The 21,628-nt window shown below is 37.9% G+C and overlaps 1 protein-coding gene across 2 annotated transcripts; it reads left to right on the top strand.

Annotated features, from left to right (window-relative positions):
* Nucleotides 1-7,918: 7,918 nt before the first annotated feature.
* On the top strand, nucleotides 7,919-21,178 carry RSPH4A (radial spoke head component 4A). 2 transcript variants are annotated; one of them, XM_046676453.1, is made up of 6 exons: nucleotides 7,919-8,831; nucleotides 11,798-12,032; nucleotides 15,858-16,490; nucleotides 17,598-17,748; nucleotides 18,265-18,382; nucleotides 19,908-21,178. In XM_046676453.1, exons 1-6 carry the CDS (start codon nucleotides 8,155-8,157, stop codon nucleotides 20,143-20,145), a joined length of 2,052 nt encoding a protein of 683 aa, XP_046532409.1. In that variant the 5' UTR covers nucleotides 7,919-8,154; the 3' UTR covers nucleotides 20,146-21,178. The 2 variants fall into 2 exon arrangements, with proteins under 2 accessions (XP_046532409.1, XP_046532408.1); XM_046676452.1 differs by having other exon boundaries at nucleotides 15,750-16,490.
* Nucleotides 21,179-21,628: the final 450 nt, after the last annotated feature.

Raw genomic sequence — 21,628 nt, 5'->3', positions numbered from 1 at the left:
TATTTAGGATTTTGTATTTCTCTCTTTGTAAATGTAATCTGTAATTATTTTATGATTTGTCAGGTCTGGGGTAATAATACTATATTTTTTAAAGAACTGAGGGACTTCGAATCACTTACTATGCTCCAGAAAGTTTAAATAGAAGAGATTATCGGACCTTCAAAAGTTTGAAAGACACTCTAGATCCAGGGTATTTCGCAGGTAGTTCTTTGATGTACTGGGTTGAATTCTATTTCCCAAAAGTTTATGTCCTTTCTGGAACCTCAGAGCATGATCTTATTTGGAAATAGGGTTGTTGCAGATGTACTTCGTAAATATGAGTAGGCTGGACCCTTAATCCAATATGAACTAGTGTCCTTATAAGAAGAAAAGGACAAACATAGACACATACACAGGGGAGAAGGGCATGGGAGGACATAGACACATAGGGAGGATGCAGAGATTGGAGTGATGGAGCTGCAAGCCAAGGAACGCCTGGGGCTCCCAGAAACCAGAGGGGCAAGGAAGATTTTCTCTTTAAGGTTTCAGAGAGAGCATGGCCCTGCCTGCCAACACCTTGATTTCAGACTTCTAGCCTCCAAAAATGTAGAGAACAAATTTCTGTTGTTGTAAGCCATCCATTTTATGATACTTTGTTATGGCAGCCCTAGGAAATGAATACATTTAATAACGTATTTCTAACATCCTCCGCAGTTTTTGAATTACTTCCTGATTCTATCATCCTTAATTCAATTTGGGTCATTCATATTTTCTCAGAAAGAGTGTTAATGCCACCAATATTGTACACTTTATTAGCCAGGCGTTGGAAAGAGCAGTCTCGTTTAATGAACTCTTCAACTGTGGTCACATAACTTACTCTTTCTTGTTTGTGTTTTCCCTTTTAACTAGTCAGCCAGGTTTTGACAATAATCTCTGCAGGAAAACAGAAAGAAGATGAATATCTGTATGAATATTTGTATTTATCAATCCCACTTTTAGTCTATTTTCAAAAGATTAGGGTCAATTCTTACCTTTCTTAATGCTTTTCTTCTCCATTTTCTAGCTTCTTGAGTAAAATGCTTAGTTTACTGCTTTCATTCCTATGTTTTACAATAAAAGCACTTAAAGTTATGAATTTTCATTGATAAAATTTTCACTTATGGAAATTTCCTTTTCGTCAGCAGGCCCCCTTCAAATTAAGCCTAGCACAGTCAGATAAAACCAATCTTCTGCCAGCTGAGTTCAAGAGTGCGTTTCTCTACACTCAGAAAAACCACCTTCTTCAGGTAAACATGCACCCATGAGCAAGATCCCAGTGGGAGCCTCAGAATGCTATGTCCTCCTGGCAAGATTCCCATGTTCCTCTCAGCTCTCACAGCAGCCCCACTTCCCTCTGCCTTGAAGTATGTAGGGCTAACCTCGTCATCCCCTTGATCCCATCCCTGTTGGTAACCACAAAAGACCCAGGATTCCAAGTCATTCTAACTCATCCCCTCCCCCAAAGCTCTGGATATTATTGTTGTTGTTGAGCACATACTCCACCCTTCCCCATATCATGAAACTCTCTCTCTGTTTTCCTTGAAATTCATGGTCAATTATTAATCAAATCCTCTAAAATTTCAGTCTCTTCTAGGAACCTGTCCTTCACCTTCTTGCTCTGAGCACATATTCTAACCTTCTCCATCTCATGAAACCTATCTCTTGTGCCTTTGAAATTCATGGTCAATTATCAACAAATACTCTGTAATTTCAACTTCTTTGAGGAAACTGACTTTTGGGGAAGATGTCCTTCATCTTCTTGCTGTGCTGAAACTTGTCTCTCCCCTGTGCTTTCCTTGCAACTCTCTCAGTTAGTGGCTGTTTTCTCTCTCCTAGCAGGTGGTTTGTCTTCCTTATTTCTTATTGCTGCTTTCAGACTATTAGCTCACCTTTGTCCATAAAAATATACAGCTTTGAATTTCATGTCATCTACCCATATCACGCATTACCCATCTTCAGTATAGTCAGGTTAAAGCCAAGAATGAAATTAAAATCTTCCCGAGAGGAAAAAGCTTTAAGATAAGCTTTGCGAACTGCAACTGTGCATACTCAGCATAATCAACTGTTGTTCAAAACTAAGCAGGTCTTTCTATCCCTCCTTAGTCTATGAGTGAGCTATCTTCCACAGGAAGTCAAGGTTCAGATGTCATGATTCAGGCTTACAAGGCCAACGGCAGGCTGAAATGAAAACTAACCAGAAAAGTCCAGACAGTCAAGGGAAAATAAATTCAGTCTTCAAGGCAAAACGCTGGCTGACGAGAAGGCACCAACCAGCAAGGCCACATGCTCCCCTTCCCGTACCTAAAACTCCAGATAAAAAACCCCTACCTTTTTCTCTTCAAGGAGGTGGATCTGAGTTTTAACTCCCATCTCCTCATCTGGCTGCCTTTCAGTCACAAACCTCTTTCCTTGCCACAAGCTTGGAGCTCCAGTTATTGGCTCTCCTGTGAGGTGGGTAAACCAACATGTGTTTGTGTTCGGTAACAAGCTACCAACACCTGGGTCAATCCTCTTATTCTTTTAAGATTTTAGCTCCTTGATCACTGAAAGAGTAATCACATTCCACCCTATTATTCCCACTAATTACAACTAAAAACCCTGAATAAAATATATAAAGCAACTTTCAGAAGATTCTGAAAGTTGGAGAAAAGAAGGTCGACTAGCTAGAGATCACGGAACTGAAGGGATGACCCAGTGGTGAGTTCTCTGGGGTTTTTTGCCCCTCCTATATATCCAAGACTGGGTGCTGGAGCAGTCCCCACCCAGAAATTCCAATGGGCATAGGCTTTTTAAACCCCTAAGAAAGATCTGTTCTCCCTAGACAAAGGATTGGTATAGAGACATCTTGCAGAATATAATCTTTTGGACTATACTCAATCTGCTCTGGGCAAACACCAAGGAAAAAGCCCCATATTGCCTCGTCCACACTGGGCACTGCACAGTCAGTGGGTCACAGCCTGCTGACCATTCCTTCTCTGCATGAACACAAGCAGAGGTGGCACCCCATTCTATCCTCTCTGGACCAGGTGTGGCATTTGCATCTCAGCAGACAAGAAATAGAAAAGAACTTCCTCAAACTTATTAAAAAAATCTTAAAAAGCAAAGATGAGGGGCTTGCCCCGTGGCCGAGTGGTTAAGTTCGCGCGCTCCGCTGCAGGCAGCCCAGTGTTTCGTTGGTTTGAATCCTGGGCGCGGACATGGCACTGCTCATCAAACCACGCTGAGGCAGCGTCCCACACGCCACAACTAGAAGGACCCACAACGAAGAATATACAACTATGTACCGGGGGGCTTTGGGGAGAAAAAGGAAATAATAAAATCTTTAAAAAAAAAAAAAAAGCAAAGATGAATCTCTCATACATTGTTGGTGGGAGTGTAAAATGATAGTTTCTCTGAAAAATAATTTGGAAGTTTCTTATAAAGCTAAATATACAGTTACCATATGACCCAGGAATCCTACTTCTAATATTTACCCTAGAGAAAGGAAAACCTTTTTTCACACAAAACCTGTGCAAGAACATTCATGGCAGATTTATTTGACATAGTTGGATTAATATACACCATATTAGTAATCATTTTCTATTCATTGCCTTTGTGTTTCTTTTTTTCCCTTCCTCTCTTTTTCTCCCTTCTCTCTTTTTTTTTTTTTTTTGGTGATGAAAATTGTCACTGAGCTAAGATCTGTGCCAACCTTCCTCTACTTTTTATGTGGGGACACTGCCACAGCATTGCCTGATGAGCAGTGTAGAGGTCTGTGCTCGGGATCTGAACCCATGAGCCCCAGGCCAATGAAGTGGCTAAGGCAAACCTAACCACTACAACACCTGGCCAGCCCTGTCTTCTCCTATTTTTAATTGAGCATTTTATATGATTCCATTTTCTTTCCTCTCTTGGGTATATCAACGATACTTAAAAAAAATTTTAGGAGTTGCCCTAGATTCTGCCATAAACATTTACAACTAACATAAGTCCACTTTCAAATAAAACTATAGCACTTCACAAGTAGTGCAAGAATCTTTAAAAGGGTATTTTCAATTCCTCTCTTGTTCCTTATTAGATTACTGTCATTCATTTCATTTATCCAAAAGCTACATTCATCCATTATTGCTATTATTATTTTGAACAAACTGTTATCTTAGATCAATTAAAAGTGATAAAACTAAAAGTAATAAAACTTTAAGTAATAAAATATTTTCATGTATTCCTTCTATAGTGCTTTTCCTTTCTTTGTGTAAATCTTTCTGACCTATATCATTTCCTTCTCTCTGAAGAACTTCTTATAACATTTCTTGCAAGGCGGGTCTATTGGCAACAAATCTTTGTCTAAGAGAGTCCTTATATCTCCTGAATTTATGAAGGATAATTTCATTAGATAAAGAATTCTAAAGTGGTCAGGGTTTTATCTTTCAACATTTTAAATATTTCACTCCACTCTCTTCTTGCTCGTATGGTTTCCAAAAAGAAATTTGATGTAATTCTTATCCTTGTTCCTGTAGAAAAAACTAAAGTCTTTCTTTTTCTCTGGCCTCTTTCAAGATATTCTCTTTGTTTTGGTTTTCTGAAATTTGAATATGATATGCCTAAATAAAGATTTTTTGGTATTTATCCTGTGTGTTCTCTTAGCTTCCTGGATCTGTGATTTGGTGTCTGCCATTAATTTTGGAAAATTCTGAGTCATTATTACTTCAAATATTTCTTCTGTTCCTTTCTCTCTTTCTTCTCCCTCTGATAGTCCATTAAGTGTATTTCACACCTTTTGTTACTATCTCACAGGTTTTGAATATTCTGTTCCTTTTTTTCATTCTTTTTTCTCTTTGCTTTTCAGTTTGAGAAGTTTCTATTGACATATCTTCAAGCTCATTGGTTCTTTCCTCAGTCATGTCCCCTGTACTGATGAACCCGCGAAATACATTCTTCGTTTCTTTCACAGTGTTTTTAATTTCCCGCATTTCCTTTTGATTCTCAGGATTTTCATCCCTCTGCTTAGAGTACTCATTTGTTCTTCCATGTTGTCCACTTTTTCCATTAGAGACTTTAACTTATTAATTATAGTTATTTTAATTTCTGGGTCTGATAATTCCAACATCTCTGACACATCTGAATCTGGTTCTGATGCTTGTTTGTCTCTTCAGACTGTGTTCCTTGTCTTTTAGCATGCATTGTAATTTTTTATTGAAAGCTGGAATGATGTATCAAGTAGAAGGAACTGAGGAAGATAGAGCCTTAGTGTGAGGTATTATATTTATTTATTATATTTATCTGGTGTTTATCTTGCTAAGAGTTAGGCTGTGTTTAATGTTTGTTGCAGCTGTTGTTTTAGGGGCTAAAATTTCCCCTAGTCTCATTTTTGTGTCCTCTGTTGTCTTTCAGATTCCCTAGAGACTCTTTATTAAATAGGGTCTCAGGTTTGCAGTTCTTCCAGATGTAACCTCCTGGGGTTTTGGGGGGAGGGCATGGGGTGTTGTGGGTTTTTGTTTTTTGGTTTTTGGGTTTTTCTGCTGAGGAAGATTTGCCCTGAGCTAACATCTGTTGCCAATCTTCCTGTTTTTGCTTACAGAAGATTCACTCTGAGCTAACATCTGCTGTCAATCTTCCTCTATTTTGTGTGTGGATCACTGTCATAGTATGGCCACTGATGAGTGGTGTAGGTCCACACCCGGGAACCGAACCCAGACCAATGAAGCAGAGCACGCGGAACTCAACCACTAGGCCACACGGCCAGTCCCCATAATCCCCTGTTACTATACAGGAGTCCTGTTGATGTTGTGGTAAGGTGTGGTGGGGGGGAGAACATTCCATAGTCCTGTCATTAGATCTCAGTCTTTTGTCTGTGTTCCTGGGGTGTAACCTTCACAAGGGCTTCTCAGCTTCCTTTGCCTTCCCCAGCCTTAGGTGATACAGGAAGGTTAAAGGGGGCGACATTTTGGTATCTCTCCTCAGGTCAGTTAGGCTTCAGTAAAACCATAAACCAACTTTAGTAAAACTTGGTTGGGCTCTGGTAAAATAGTTTCCCTTAAGGGCAGGCCCTGTTACGGAGAACAGAGAGCTCTGGGAGTTGTTTTAAATGGTTACTTTTACTCCTCCCCCTGCCAGAAGCAGGAGATGTTTTTTCTCTGATCTTCATAGTGAGAGTCTAGTGGGGCTTCTGGAGGTAAAACTCAGAGTCCGCTATAATGACAAATTGTGATCAACACTAAGAATGAAAAGTGCAGAGTATTATGACAGTACATAATAAGGGAAACTGAGATTGTCTGTGGGACCAGGGAAGGTTTTCCTAAGGAAAAGAACTAAGTGAAAGAATGGGAAGAAACATTTAAGGCAGAGGAAATGTGCAATTGGTCTAAGGTAGGAAGAAACATGGAATATTCCAGTAAATGACAGAAAAATCAGGATGACTAGATTGCAGAAAGACAGGGGAGAATGGCTGAAGGTGAAGTTGGGAAGGTAAGTAGGCTAAGAGCTCCGGTTGTTATTCTACAAACAATGAGAAGCAACTTTAAGATTACTAAGTCAAATTCTAGATAGAGCTTTGGGCTGGAAATGAAGCAGGAATAATAATGGACATTTTCTTACGTTGTTCCTTTCAGTTGCGCTTCTCTCCTAAAGAGGAGAGATAAGCAAGCACTAAGGCTGTTCCTTCATTCTTCTTTTCTCCTGGCCCTACCACCCTTCTTTGGCTTGTCTGTCCAAGAAAAACCCTCCATCATATCATGCCAGCTGCAAGGGAGGGAGGAAAAGAACTATATAGGGGAAAATATGCTAACCCCTTCAACCCTTGCACCAACTACAACAAAACCCAATTGATAATTCTAGTTCAACTTTCATTTAGTTTTTGAATCTATTCCAAGAGTTCTAATCTGGGGAATCTGACTTCAAGGAGCCCCTGAACCAGCAGAAACTGTATGCAACATTTTGTGTGTACACACATGTGCATTTTGGGAAGGGTAAAGGTTCACAGCTTTTGTCAAATTATTTAAGGGCTCTTGTGATTCTCCTACCAAATTGGGGGTGAGGGGAGGTATGTGTTATGTTCTTCCATGAAGTTAGAATATATGACCAACGTCTTGCTAATTGGAAGTTGTATCAATGTAAAGTGCCAAATACCACGTATTAGTTGGTTTATTTAAAAAAAGAAAGATACAGAACAAATTAACATTAAAGATCCCCACTAATTTATAGTTTATAGTCAAGGTCAGATATGGTCCCATCCTCTGTATCTTCTTCATTGTGGAGACTGAATACTATGAGTTAATAGTCATAGCCATGACCTTAAATACTGGAAAATTATGAATTCACATTTACATTATCAAAAAAGGTTATATTATGCCAATGTAGTTTTAGCATTAATTTGAATTTCAATTATTAGAAAACAGGTAACACACGAACTGTCAATATTGGGTAACCTTTTGCACTGCCTTCTCCTTGAAGGTAATATTCTGCCTACTCATCCAGCAGATTCTATATGAGAGGAAAAAGCGAAAATCAGGACTTCCTTGTTTATTCTCCAAAAGTCTCCCGAGTTTGGTTGATGCAGATAAGACATCTTTGCCCTCTAAATGTGAGTCTTGGACTCTCCTGGTCTGTACACTGGAGTCTCATTGTCATCTGCACCTCAAGATTCCTCAGGTCTTTCCCTCCCTCTCTCCCTCCCTCCCTCTCCCTGTCCCTTTCACTCAGTCACACACACATTCTGTAAATGCTTTGTCTCTCCACTCATGCACAATTCGCCCCTCACAGTGTAATCTGAATCAAACTATCAGATCCTCCGGTGCAGAGTCGCAGCTCCTCCTCCTTTGTGCTCGCGCACTGACAAGTTCTCAGGTTTCCAACAAGGACTGATCAACTGCAGGTCAGATTGGCTGAGCCAGGAAGAGGAGCAGAGCCTCCACCAAATCACAAATCTAGGATTTTCATCTTTCTTGTCTCCTCCCTAGAATCCTGGTAACCGTTGTGCCTAGTTTCTCTCAGAGGAAACTTGCCTGGGGTTGCTATGGAGATAGGACGCTGCAACTTGCAGAGCAACTAAGACGCAGAAATCCCTTAGCAGCTCTCAGCAAAGCAACTGCACTGCGTTGCCTCCTTCCATTTCGGCACTCCCCCTTCATCCAGAACTTTGTTTTTTTCTTGATTACTTCCATGGAAGACTTGACCTCCTTGAAGCAGGAAGGCAATCAAGAACCTGAGGAAGCAGAGCAGCCATGGGAAGAAATAACAGCAGCTTCTTCCCAAGATCCTGTGCCTGGGCTACCTGAGCCCCTGGAGTCAGAGCAGGGGCCAGAAACTGGACTCCAGCCCGAGAGCAGCCCTCCTCAGAGCTCCCAGTCTCGAACCAGCACGCCTCTGAATGACCTCACAGGACTAGGTGCATCATCTCCACCTTCCTTTCCTCAGGAACCCACTTCCACTCCTTCTACCCTGGCTCTGGCCAGACAGGACCTTTGGTCCCCATGGAAGTCAGACAAGACCACTAGTGTGATTCCTGAAGCTCGGACAGCTCATTCCAACCATTTGGAACAATCATCTGATAAAGGAGAATCAGCTCCTCATCAAAAGTGTCAATCAGAGGGAAACACCTTCCAACAGTCTCAGCAAACCAAACATCACCTTCATGAACCAAAAGATGCAAGCCATAACAACTCTAAACTAAAAGAGCTGAGACTTGACATTTTTCAGGAGGAAGACTCAAACAGCAACTATGATCTGGATCACCCTGAACCTGGGACCTCTGAAGTGACCCCCAACATGCTTGAGATTGCCATTCAGAATGCTAAGGCTTACCTACTAAAGACCAGTAGCAAGTCGGGCTTGAATCTGTAAGTTTTGAAGGAAAAAAAAAGAGAGAGGGAGAAAAGTTTGGCAAAGAAAAGAGGGTGTGAGTATCTGTGTGAGAGTGTGTTTCTTTGGGTGAATGGAAATATATATGAAAAGTCTGTGATTTAATAACTTTTCATCACAGGACTCAAACTAGATCACTGGTGGGGATTCTACTAGCTTCTTTAAAGACCCTTAGCACACAGAAATAAGAGCTAGGAATTATGGAATCTTGGTTTTGAAAGAGACCATAAAGATAGTGAAGTCTAAGTATTTCTTTAAGATGCTTGTAAAAAACAATTGCCTACCAGTGACGGGAGCACACAGCTCTCATCCAGCATTCCAGACCTTGTATGGCTTGGCTTTGAGGTCCCACCCAGGCCAGTGCTGGCAAGACAAACTATTACAGTAATTTCCCTGTCTGGATTTGGACACTGAACGTTCTGTATGCTGAGACACCCCTCAGTCCTGGGCAAACCAGGAGAATTGGTCCCTATAATTTTAAGGCTTGAAGACTGAAAACAACATTTAATATGAGAAATCTTTCACAAAACCTGAGATTGACAATTTAAAATATTATTTCTAAGTTACTGTTTTAAACTACAACTTAAGCTTCGAGGACGTGATCTGCTACTCAGTAGTGGCTTCTACTTGAATTCTGATATAAACTTCTTGTCATAATGCCCTGTGTTAAATGACAAGCATGAACTCACAAACTTTGTTAAAATTCCAAAAGAGCTCATTATAAATATGTGAAAGTTCACTAACAATTTAAAACTGAATACAAAAACATAAAAATGGGAAAATGTTCTTTACTGAATTATTTTATAACTGATATTACTTAAATATCTAAATTTTATTTCCAAATGCTGAGTCTCTGAGGTAATAATGAATATCTACTGTCATATTCATTATTATCTTCTAAGTACTTTAGAGCCTGCAGTTAAAAACTGCTTTGTAAAGAATAACTTTAGCTCCATCTCTTATGTGCAGATCTTATTTGACAGCCATGAAAGCTACTTTTTTGTTGTTGCAATTAAAACAATCTTTGATTAAAATACAGGATCTGATATTGGTTTTTACACTGTTGAATAAATAGCCTAGAGAAAAGAAACACTTCCTCCTTTTCTGCCATGCTATTAAAACAAGTTATTAATACTCCAAATTGAAAAAGCTATCATTGTGAATTAAAATCTAATAAACATATTTCATAATTGGACACAAAGGCATTTTCAGGTGTGGATGTCTGAAAAACACTGATGCAATATCTTGCTTGAACAAACATGAAGAAAGCATGTATAGACATTATATTAAAACCTGAAAAATAAAATAAAAATTTGGACTTAGAGTTCTTGATTTCATGGCATACACTGCCCCTATTGGAGCAAATCAAAGACTCCAGTTACAACCCCAGCTGGTGCCTAGTAAGAAAGAATATTTTTAGTCTGAAGACTTCTCCACGAGTTTCAATACTGAACGAATATTAAGGAAGCTTTATGAAGTTTTAAACAAACTCCTAGTCCTAACATTTCTTCTCATTTACAGGAATAGCAGTATTTTGGGAAATAAGGAAATATTCTTTGTCTATAATATTTTTAAACTGCCTTTCACATTGGTTGCCCATGTAATCTAGATATTTTTCTATGACATTCTTAAGATCCATTAGATAAATCCAGATATTAAAGAAAAAAACAAAAAATAATGGCTAGGGTTAATTAACAAAAAGTAGGCAATTATTGAGCATCTTTTTTGTTTCACTATAATAATGGGAAGAGATATATTATAATAACAACAAACAAACAAAAACAAAAACCTAATTTGGGCCATATAAGAATGTACCGCAGCTGCTGAATGGGAAATATATAACGCACACAATTACATAGCATTGTCTCATTGATCTCAGAAAAGCCCTCTCTAAACGGAGGAAGAATGCAGGAATGACTTGAGTGAAAGGCTTTGAGGACCAAGCGCATTTTAAATTATTTCTTGAGAGAAATGATGTACATGGGACACAGCAAGCAAAGGCTCTCAGGTAGGACTTAGCAACTATATGACAGTGATTTTTAATAGATTTATCTCACTGGGGCAGAAGTTCAGACTGAACTGACTATTAGAGATGAAATTGGAGAGAAACAATGTTTACCCACCAGAGAGGAAATTGTTGCAAGTTTCCACACTGGACAGAGGAGCTTCTATTTAACCTAAGAGCACTTTGATAGACACTTTTGGCTCTAAAATAGTAAGTTCATGCTGTAAATCTAGTATTTGAAAAAGCACACCCTAGCAATTATGTATAAAATGTAATGAATTAACGAGAAGTCAGAAGCAGTTTCACTAATTCAGTTACGAAATAAAAAGCAAGGGGCAGTGTTTTAAATAGAATAGAACAAAACTATTAGAGGGCATCACATTTTAATCAAGGTGAGTAATATTTGATGACACTTTTCTTTCAGTTGTGTGCGGGTGGGGTTGCAACATGAAATGTATTTCTTATGGGTCTAAAAAACTCTGAAGTAGATAACTGGCCTAGGAAATGAAAAGGAAAAGAACATATCTTAAAAGAGTCAACAGGATTTAGCAATAAAATTGGATTTGGTGAGGGGAGGGGAAGGGGGGTGGAATAGAAGTTAGGGCAAAAGAATAAAAAGGTTAATCACTTTTAAATATGTAACCAAGAGATTTCAATCTCAAATAAAATGGGAAAGTGTACCTGATGTGGAATATGTATCTTGCTGTAATATGTTTTTCTTTAGTAAGTTAAATATTTATATTGGAGGCATTTCCTAAGGAAAACTCTAGGATAGATTCTTTCTGGTAGTAGTGGAAGTACCCATGTTTATCCACTTAAAATTTCTGAAGGCTTTGAGTTGTTAAAGTTTCCTAAAAGCCAACTCACTGAGTTTGCATGAAATGTTTCTTTAAATGCTTTTGACATGGATATTATCTGGAATTTTCTCTTTTTGGGTAGATATGATCATCTTTCTAATATGCTGACCAAGATCTTAGATGAGCATCCTGAAAATGCTGTGGACATCATTGAAAATATTAGCCAAGACGTGAAGATGGCACATTTTAGTAAAAAATTAGATACACTCCAAAATGAATATGAGATGCTTCCAATATACGAAACAGCAGAGAAGCAAAAGGCTCTTTTTCTTCAAGGAAATTTGGAAGGAGCCGACCAAGAACTAGAAGATGAAATAGTAAGTCCCTGCTATAAATTTGAATAGTTCAGTCTTAGGTTTTTATTTGGGGTGAATGAGGTATGGCTTTAAATTCATACCAACTGTCCTTTATAGCTTCCTAAATAGTATTTACAACCTCATTTCATACCACACATTTCCTTGTTTAGAATTTCTTATTTTTTCACACTGTGCTTTAATATTTCACAGACTTAGCTGTTTGTTATATGTGTGTGAGGTTGAGCTTCTTGATATCAGAGAGAATGACTTCCTCATCTTTTATATTCTCCAAAGTGCCAGGTACAGATCTGGCCCATGGCCATTTCTTATTAAATATTTGTTGAATGAATGAATTAATGTCAGGTAATTAAAAATTAGGCTTTAAAACAAGTTGCATATTTTCCCCTTTAATTTACTAGAAAAATTAGAAGACCTCTAATGTCATTTGCATTCTCTTCCAAGGCAACTTCCTCTATCAAAATTATGCATAATATGTCAATAGGAAATAATATAAGAAGAGAGGGATAAAATATTTCTTTTAATCTCTATAGATTAAATTGTTTAAACTTATAGACAAATTGTTTAAAATATTTACAGAGAAATTTGGTGACAGAGATCAAAAGATATCATTAGAAGAATAAAATTAGTTGTATCACAGAAATTTTAGCCCCAAATATTTCAAAATAGTATGCAGTATTGTTTCCTAAATGCCTGTTGCTTGTAATTTATACTACTGAGAAATTTATACCATACATCTACTGAGCTGCCATGTTCTGCTAACACTAAACTATTTAAAATCTGTCCATATACTTGCATATTGGATATTTGGAATAAGATATTTTCAGCAAAAGGAGGAGAGTTCAGTCAGGGAAAAGATAGAAGGCATAGGAATCTAGACAGTCGGTACATCTTGTAGGGCTTGGGCGCCTTTGTGGGGAGACCCAAGCTAGCGCAGTGGGATCCAGAGTACTCAGAAGGAACAGGTGGTAAATGTCAAGGGGTCAACACCAACTGCCCTTTTCTGAAAATATCTTTCTCCAAACATTTGGTTATATAGCCACATACAGTGATGACGAATCCGGGACAATCAGCATGTGGGGGTCAAGCAGACACTCTCATGGAGGAGTTTTCATAGAAAAGCCAGACTCCAGTATAAGAATGGGGCATTGGACTATCTATAGGCATACTATTATAAGGTAGGGATCTGCATCCTAAAACTAGGGTGTGGGGTGAGAACACAAATAAATAAATGAGGTGTTTTGATCCTGGAATCTGGGCCCCTTAACCAAATTCCATAAATTCTTCCTAGGATTGATTTTAGAGCCAGGAAGAGCTGAATTATCAGATGAAGATCAAAAGCTACACTTCAGAGAGTAGAAAGATGCAGGAACAGGAAGACAGGCAGGTGGTGGAAGCATTGAAATATGACCTATGTAACTGACTCTGTCTCAGACTCATATGTATATATAGAATGTTCATGTTTGTATTCCTGTCTTTGGCCACACCAGAATTCCTGTTCTTTGTCTTAGCATTCATTTATTCATTCACTCATTAATTCACAAACATTGTGACTACTTACTGCATGCCAGGTACTGAGATATACACATGAAGCAGACTTTTCTGACTTTACGTTGCTCACAGTCTAGTGAAAGAGGCAAAAAAGACTGTAAAGTTATTTGATTAGCACAATAATAGATAGCCTCCCTTGGTGAAAAACCAGAATCCTAGCTCAATCACTTACTCGCTGTGTGACTTTAAGTGAGTAAACCTTTCCCAGCCTCAGAGATAATCACATGGCAACAACTTAAGGCATGGAAGTACTATATATCAAGGGTCTGATACATACTAGGAACTTAATGAATAGTAGCAATTCTTATTATATTGTTTTGACAACCTATGAGACAGAATGGAGCAACTACCTCTGCTATTGGGAATTGGGTAAGGCTTTGTAGTGGAGGTGTTTCATTTGCGTCATGAAAAATAAGTAGAAGTTCACCAGGTAAAGATTATAAGGAATAAAATTCTGGGCAAAAAGAACAATAAAAAGTCGAGAAACATTATTTAATGTTTGGGAAAGTATGGGTTTGAGGGATTGAGTAATGGAAATGAAGCAAATAAGGTGCTTAAAGGCAGCCTGCTCTTTGTGCACTGACAAGAAATTTCCTCCTTGTATACCATGGAAAGTCAGTAGAAGCTTTTAATAGAGAATAGCATGGTCTGACTTTTGGTTTAGAAAGATAACTCTGGTAGTGGAATTGAGGAGAATGAAAGAAGAAAGGTTAGATCAGAGGCAAGGAGGAGAGCATTAGAAGATTCCTGTGACAGGACAAGTAGTCAGAGTGGAGACGAGTATGGTGGAAATGAGTTAAAGAGGAAGGGATAATGCCAACAGCTTTTTAGGTGGTAGAATCAATAGGACTCTAATTAAATATGAAAGTCAAGAGAGTCAGAAGAAGCAAGGATAACTGAATTTTCCAGTCCGAGAAACTGAGTGGATGGTGATGTCATTGGTGAAGATAGGGTATGTAGAAAAAAAGAGAAGACTATGAGAGAAATATGAATTCAATCTTAACTTGACGTATATGTAGACTATTCAGACTGAAACTTCTCATAGGTGGCTAGAAATATGGATGTGGAACATGGGAGAAAAATCAGAGTGAGAGGTGGATTTGAAACAACCACTTTATCACTTGAGGTGGTGTGGAAGAAAGCTTCTGAAGTGCTGAGTGATGAGATGATGGAAATTTTGAGGACACCAATATTTAGGGCTCAGTTAAGAAAAAGGAACCAATTAGAAACCAAGAAGAAATTGTTACAGAGTAGGATCAAGAGGGAGTGGCGTAACAGATGCCATGGAAAGAGTCTTACAGTCCTACATCAAAGAGATGAGGATTGAAAAAAGTCACTATCCCTATTTGACACTAAAATTACAATATAAATAAGAGCAGATCATTTGTAAGAATAGCAAAGTGCTTTCAATTTCTCCATCTTGAAGGTCTAAAATTTGCAAGTGATCCCCACCTCAGATAAGGTTATTTTCTACTTTCTCACAAATGTTTTTCTAGAGTCCATTTAAGACTCTGCTTTTTCATTTTTCTGTATTTTTTATGGAATTATTTCTGATTTTCTTCCTTATTTTAAATCCAAAGTTATTATAAGTCAAGGCAAATATCTGACTAAATTATGTCTTCACATATAGTCATGCCTGAGCACTATTTTATTATATATTCCTTTTATTTGTCCTATATATTACCCTATATATAGGGTACCATATTGATTTTTATTCACCCTACAAACTACCATATGTATATAAGAAATATTATTTAGAAAAAATATAGTAATATATATAAACATTTTTCTAACTATATATGTGTCTGTAGGTTATGTATATTTTATTATTTCAGGATAGTAAAGGGGCCATTTAAATATTTATAAAAAGGGGATGCTGAATTTTTATTATTCACAGTGAGTATTAAATTATTTGTGCCTAACATGCACACATACAACAAGATAACTATTATAATATATTGATGAGTACAAGACAATACTAGAAGCTACATTTATAAGTAATGAGAGAAGAATTGAAATTTAGTTATTATCAGAGTTTTGATCTAAATCTTGAAAGAAATGTCAAAGAAGTGATGGAGAAAGTAGAGCTAATAAGATGCTTACAAAGGAAAAGGGAAGCAAGCAGTTCTCTTATAGATAAAATGTTAACCACAGCATTTGTATTCCCAGGCAGAAAACTCTCTCCCAAATGTAATGGAGTCAGCTTTTTATTTTGAACAAGCTGGAGTTGGTTTGGGCACAGATGAGACTTATCGCATATTTCTTGCCCTCAAGCAGCTTACTGACGCCCACCCAATCCAAAGATGCCGTTTCTGGGGCAAGATCTTGGGTCTGGAAATGAATTATATTGTAGCTGAAGTGGAATTCCGTGAGGGAGAAGATGAAGAGGAGATGGAAGAGGAAGATGTAACCGAAGAGAGAGACAATGGAGACAGTGAAGCTGATGAAGATGATGAAGATGAATTACCAAAGTCCTTATACAAGGCCCCACAGGCTATTCCAAAAGAAGAAAGTAGAACGGGTGCCAACAAATATGTCTATTTTGTTTGCAATGAACCAGGAGGGCCGTGGGTGAAGTTGCCATCGGTTACACCTGCACAAATTGTTATTGCAAGAAAAATCAAGAAATTTTTCACAGGGCGATTGGATACTCCCATCATAAGCTACCCACCTTTCCCAGGAAATGAGAGCAATTACCTGCGAGCACAAATTGCCAGAATTTCAGCAGGGACCCATGTCAGCCCTCTAGGCTTCTATCAGTTCGGTGAAGAGGAAGGAGAGGAGGAGGAAGAGGTGGAAGGCGGGAGAGAGAGCTTTGAAGAAAACCCTGACTTTGAAGGCATTCAAGTGACTGATCTAGTGGAATCCCTATCCAATTGGGTTCATCATGTACAACATATTCTCCCTCAGGTAGGGGCTTTGCAATTCTCAATCTATCAGTCAATCAGCAAATATTTATTGAATTCTGTTTACAATGCACACATGTATACGAAATGAAGGCCTTCAGACTCTAGACAGAGAAAGAGACCATTAAAAAATCAAGTAAAAACACAGAGTACTATATAATTGCAAGTAGTATAGACCTGAGATCTTCAAACAGATTTTTATTTCCAAACAGAAACAAAATATTTCCATGGAGTATTTGACAAGTTATGTAAGCATTTAGATTTATGTGTGTTGTGAAATTATTTTTTATATGTTGACTATAGATGGGCGCATTAATTTTGGAACATTTTCTTATTCTGTTTCTACAATACGTAGAGCTTATACGCCAAGAACAATACAAGATTACAACAAAAACAAAAACAAGCAAATGGTGCTATGTAGCAGTTATATAGCACCTATTCTGCCAGGTTCTTAATAGCACTTTATATGTACTATCTCATTTAATCCTCACAACTGTATGAAAGGCTAATATTCTCCTTATTTTACAGATGAGGAAATTGAGGCAGAGAGTTTAGGAAATGTGACAAAGGGGATATAGCTAATAAGCAACAGGGTCAGATCTGAGTGGGCAGAATGGATCCGGAGTCCATCCTCTGAATCATTCTGCTATACTGCCTCATCTGCAGGTAGAAAATCTTCATTACACTTTGATCTACTTAAGAGATATTCTTACATAATGCTAGATCAGAGTTAATTAAATGAGAAATTATAACCCCAAATTCCATACCTAATCTTAATACATTTTTTGTTATTAATAATAATAGCATCTTACCTCTTTTGTATCTTACCACAAGTTAGTAAAATGCATTATCACCTTTTTCACTAAGCTTCTGTTCATTGTAAAATATAAATGTTCTATAACTTCAAGAAGTGGGAAAATTCTTGAAATAAATAGTACAGTTTTTTGCTTGAAATAACATAGATCAATAGCACTTGGCAAATGTATGTTGAATGAATGATTGAATTCCCATGCACTCGGACCTAGTGCAGAAAATTGCGTCAATCCAAATGAATATCCTGATACTTTAAGGTACTCATTAAACTACAAAATCTTGCAATATTCCTACCCAGGGTCGCTGTAATTGGTTCAACCCCGTACAAAAAAATGAAGAGGAAGAAGAAGAAGAAGACGAAGAAAAAGAAGAAGAAGAAAAAGAAGAGCCTGACTACCTAGGACAGGAAGTAGGGCCTCCTCTCTTGACACCAATCTCTGAAGATTTAGGTAATTTTACACAACTATATACTATACACATATAGGCATGTTATATGTAATGTACACTATATTATATGTAGTATATTATATACACATTATATACATACATATATGTATGTGATATACATACACACACACACACACACATTGTAGTATATGGTGGGGAGTAAAGAACATAGCTGGCCACACCACCAACTTTCTCTGACAGGTTGGAGTGTGATGCAGGGGGGAAACGTAAGTTGGCTGCAGCTATTACTGGAAATGCTGACAGTTATCGTGTGTATCATTCTTGTCGTGTCAGTCTTCAGACCATAAACACATGACATAGTTATAGTATACAAATATTCAAATTGCATTGTTCCACAATGTTCATAAAATATGTCCTCATTTTATGTTAAGCTGTTGATGTTTTAACTTTTCTATGTCAAGTGTGTGTTTTAAGATTTATAAAAATAACTTCTCTGTTACACAGTATATCCGTGCCTTTTTAGGAGGTAAGCTTTTGGATTTCTCTTTGGTTGACAGAGATCCAGAATATACCGCCTTGGACAACACGGCTATCCTCCAACCTCATTCCTCAATATGCTATTGCTGTCCTTAGATCCAATCTTTGGCCTGGAGCATATGCCTTTTCCAATGGCAAGTAAGTATCTGACAACTTACGAAGCTATTATTGTGATCACTAAGTTCTGGAAATTTTAAGTTATTATTGGAATGTTACACTACTATTGTTTTAACTCATCTTTGGCATGCCAAGTGTGTGTGGCATAAAATTTACTCAAACAACATCTGTATTACACAGTAAAGCATCAAATTTAGAAGATTAATTCGGACTTTTGCCTGTTCATCTGAATTATCCAATTAATGGAGGTAAAATATGGTTTTTCCTCTATGATTACTTGAGTAATTGACTTATTCATTTAATGGAGGTAATTCTAAGCAGTGTTTAAATTAGCTTAAATGTCACATCATTTTTGTTGGACATCTTGATAAAAGATAATTAAAAATATGTATTATTTAGGCTATAACTTTCAACAGAACTAGGATCAAGAGGATACTAAATATCCTTTTATCACTCACCCAGAGCATACAGTTCCATTTGTCTTATGCTTCCATTTCTTATCTAATAGCTCAGTATCAGAAGCTCAGCTGAGCTGAAGAGGAAGTGAGCTGCCAAATGACAGAGTAGCCATTAATGTAACAAGCCAAATATGAAAGCATTAGGCTTTTAATCACTCACTTGATGGTATAAGGAAGAGAAAGCACTGATTCCTCCATTCCATTTTCCCCATGGAATGACACACCCATGGAAGGTCAGGTGGATTGGTGAAGACGTGGGGGTCATCTCACTGACGAGGGAGTCCCAGACTTAAGGCTCTTGCAGTTTTATGGACCTGGGGGTGAGAGGAAGGCAGGGAGGGCTAGGGAAAAGTAGTGGGTACTGAGTCAGAGTGGGAAAAAGTCTCTTTAAGGTTTCTCGTTTCTGTCTCCCAGCCCCCATAAGGAGGGCTTGGCAGAGGTGCCTGAAGACCTCTGGGGAAGGCCTCAGATCAAGAGATCTAGGAACGAAGGCACTACGGTTAGGAACACAAACACGTGAAGAGCATGACAGGCCAAAGACGCCCGAGTCCTTGACTGCAACGGCCCTTGAAGACTGCAGTGCATTGGCTGGGCACCAAGTCTGGGGTGGAGGGAGGGCATTTTCCGGTGAGGCCTGCCAGGTAAAGCCTTTGTAATCGCCCATGGTTGGACCTGAAAAATCATACATAGCTTTTTAACCACAAGCAAGACTTCACCTGACCAAGGATTTGCTAGGCTGGCAACTTTTTAATTCTAACTCTAAGGAAGGTAGTAACTTTTTAACTTAGTTATTTTGTTTTGCTGAAAATAATTAAATGATGAAAGGCTACAGTCTAGGTATATGGTACATTTTGTCAGGGTCTGGCCCCACGGTTTTCTTAATCCGCTTAAGCAGTTTGGATCGTAGTAATCCCCTGTGGGAGAAGGATCATTTAGGGATGTTTCATCTCTAACACATTTTAAATATACTGTTTTAAAATTATGGGACTACGATATTCTTAACTACTCTATCGTTACAGAAAAGGAGGATCAACTTTTCTTACTGAAAAATTATATAATGATCATCTACATTTTTTTTTAACCTACAGAAAGTTTGAAAATTTCTACATAGGCTGGGGTCATAAATATAGTCCAGACAGCTACACACCTCCAGTTCCACCACCAGTTTATCAAGAATATCCCAGCGGACCAGAAATTACAGAAATGGATGACCCTAGTGTGGAAGAGGAGCAGGCTTTCAGGGCTGCACAAGCAGCAGCTGTACTTGCAGCTGAGGAAAATGAAGAAACTGAGGAAGATGAAGATGAGGAAGATGAGTATGACTAATAAAAATAAAATTAGCCCAGTCTTATGTGAGTGATATATACATACTCCTTATGTGGGACTGATTTTATAAATATATATATATAAATTTTTATATATATAAAATATATGTTTAAATTGTATATATATATATATATATATATATAAATTGGCAACCATTCATGTGCAAAATGTCATTCCTTGAAAATTTCAAATTTGGAATTTCACATGTGGAACTATTACCATGTACTTATAGAAAGATTCTCAACAGATTTTCCAGAGGCTAAATGACATGTTCTTACATCATTGTTCTGATGCCTACAGCTAATGGAGTATGTGCCTCTGTATTTTTTTTTTAGACTTAAAAAAGGTTTAATTTCTAATAAAACATGGACATTTCCAAACATGGAAAATATATAACCCACAAAAGTTTCTTGGGGACTTCCAATATTTTTTGAGTGTCAAGGGGTACTGAGACCAAAAGTATTGAAATCACTGAATTAGAGCATGGATTCTTAACCAGTCTGTGATATTGTGTATAAATACTGTGCTTTTTTTGTTTTGCTGAGGAGATTTATAATTCCATCACCTGTTCAAAGACTGTAGGAACAACTCGAATTTTTAACACTTTTCTTTTTACTCCTTAAAGAACTTCCTCAATCTGACTCTTCTTTGATCCTGTAGAAATGTTTTGATCTGACTGGGGAAAAATGATTTGCGCCGAGATGGCTAGCTGGAATATCCAGAGACTTCACACTGATATTTTCTACCACTGCTTCTCTAAAACTAGTTTTCATTCACTAAAAAAGTATTTTTAAGGCCTACATGTGCCATGCACTCTGAGGCTCCCATTAAAAACTAGTCATTGTTTCTGAAATTTCCAAGCTTACAATCAAAGGAGGGAATATAAAAAGGTAAATAGAAAATTAGAATAGATTGCAACTCAGCAGGTATCTTGATAAAAATATTAGAGTACCAGAGAACAGTGTTTTTCAAACTAGGTGGTGAAGGACCAATTTTAAAAAGTAGGGGGTGGCCCATTGGCATAGTGGTTGAGTTTGCACACTCCACTTTGGCTGTCCAGGGTTCGCCCTTTCGGATCCTGGCCACAGACCTACACTGCTCATCAAGCCATGCTGTGGTGGCATCCCACATACAAAATAGAGGAAAATTGGCACAGATGTTAGTTCAGGGCCAATCTTCCTCACCAAAAAAATAATAATAATTTCTAATCCATTGCTATTATTTTTGCAAAATAAAATAATGTCTCAGCAATTCTACTTTCTGTAATTATCTTGTCACAGACTGGCAGTTTGCAGATCACCAATCTACACTCTGAGAAACACTGCTTATCAAACACTTAGAAGGTACATTTAATCTAGGCTTGAGCAGTTCAGGAAGTACTTCTGAGAGGAAGACCTTCTAAGAAATGGAGAACTAAAGGGAACAGGGTGCTAGGCAACCCTGCTCTATTTTGGCAAAGGGCTTCAGTCTGAAAGGAGTGAAA

Source organism: Equus quagga, chromosome 11 (assembly GCF_021613505.1).
Source record: "Equus quagga isolate Etosha38 chromosome 11, UCLA_HA_Equagga_1.0, whole genome shotgun sequence".
Lineage (NCBI taxonomy): Eukaryota > Metazoa > Chordata > Mammalia > Perissodactyla > Equidae > Equus > Equus quagga.
The sequence above is the reverse complement of the archived record's forward strand: the minus strand, read 5'-3'. Positions and strand labels throughout refer to the sequence as shown.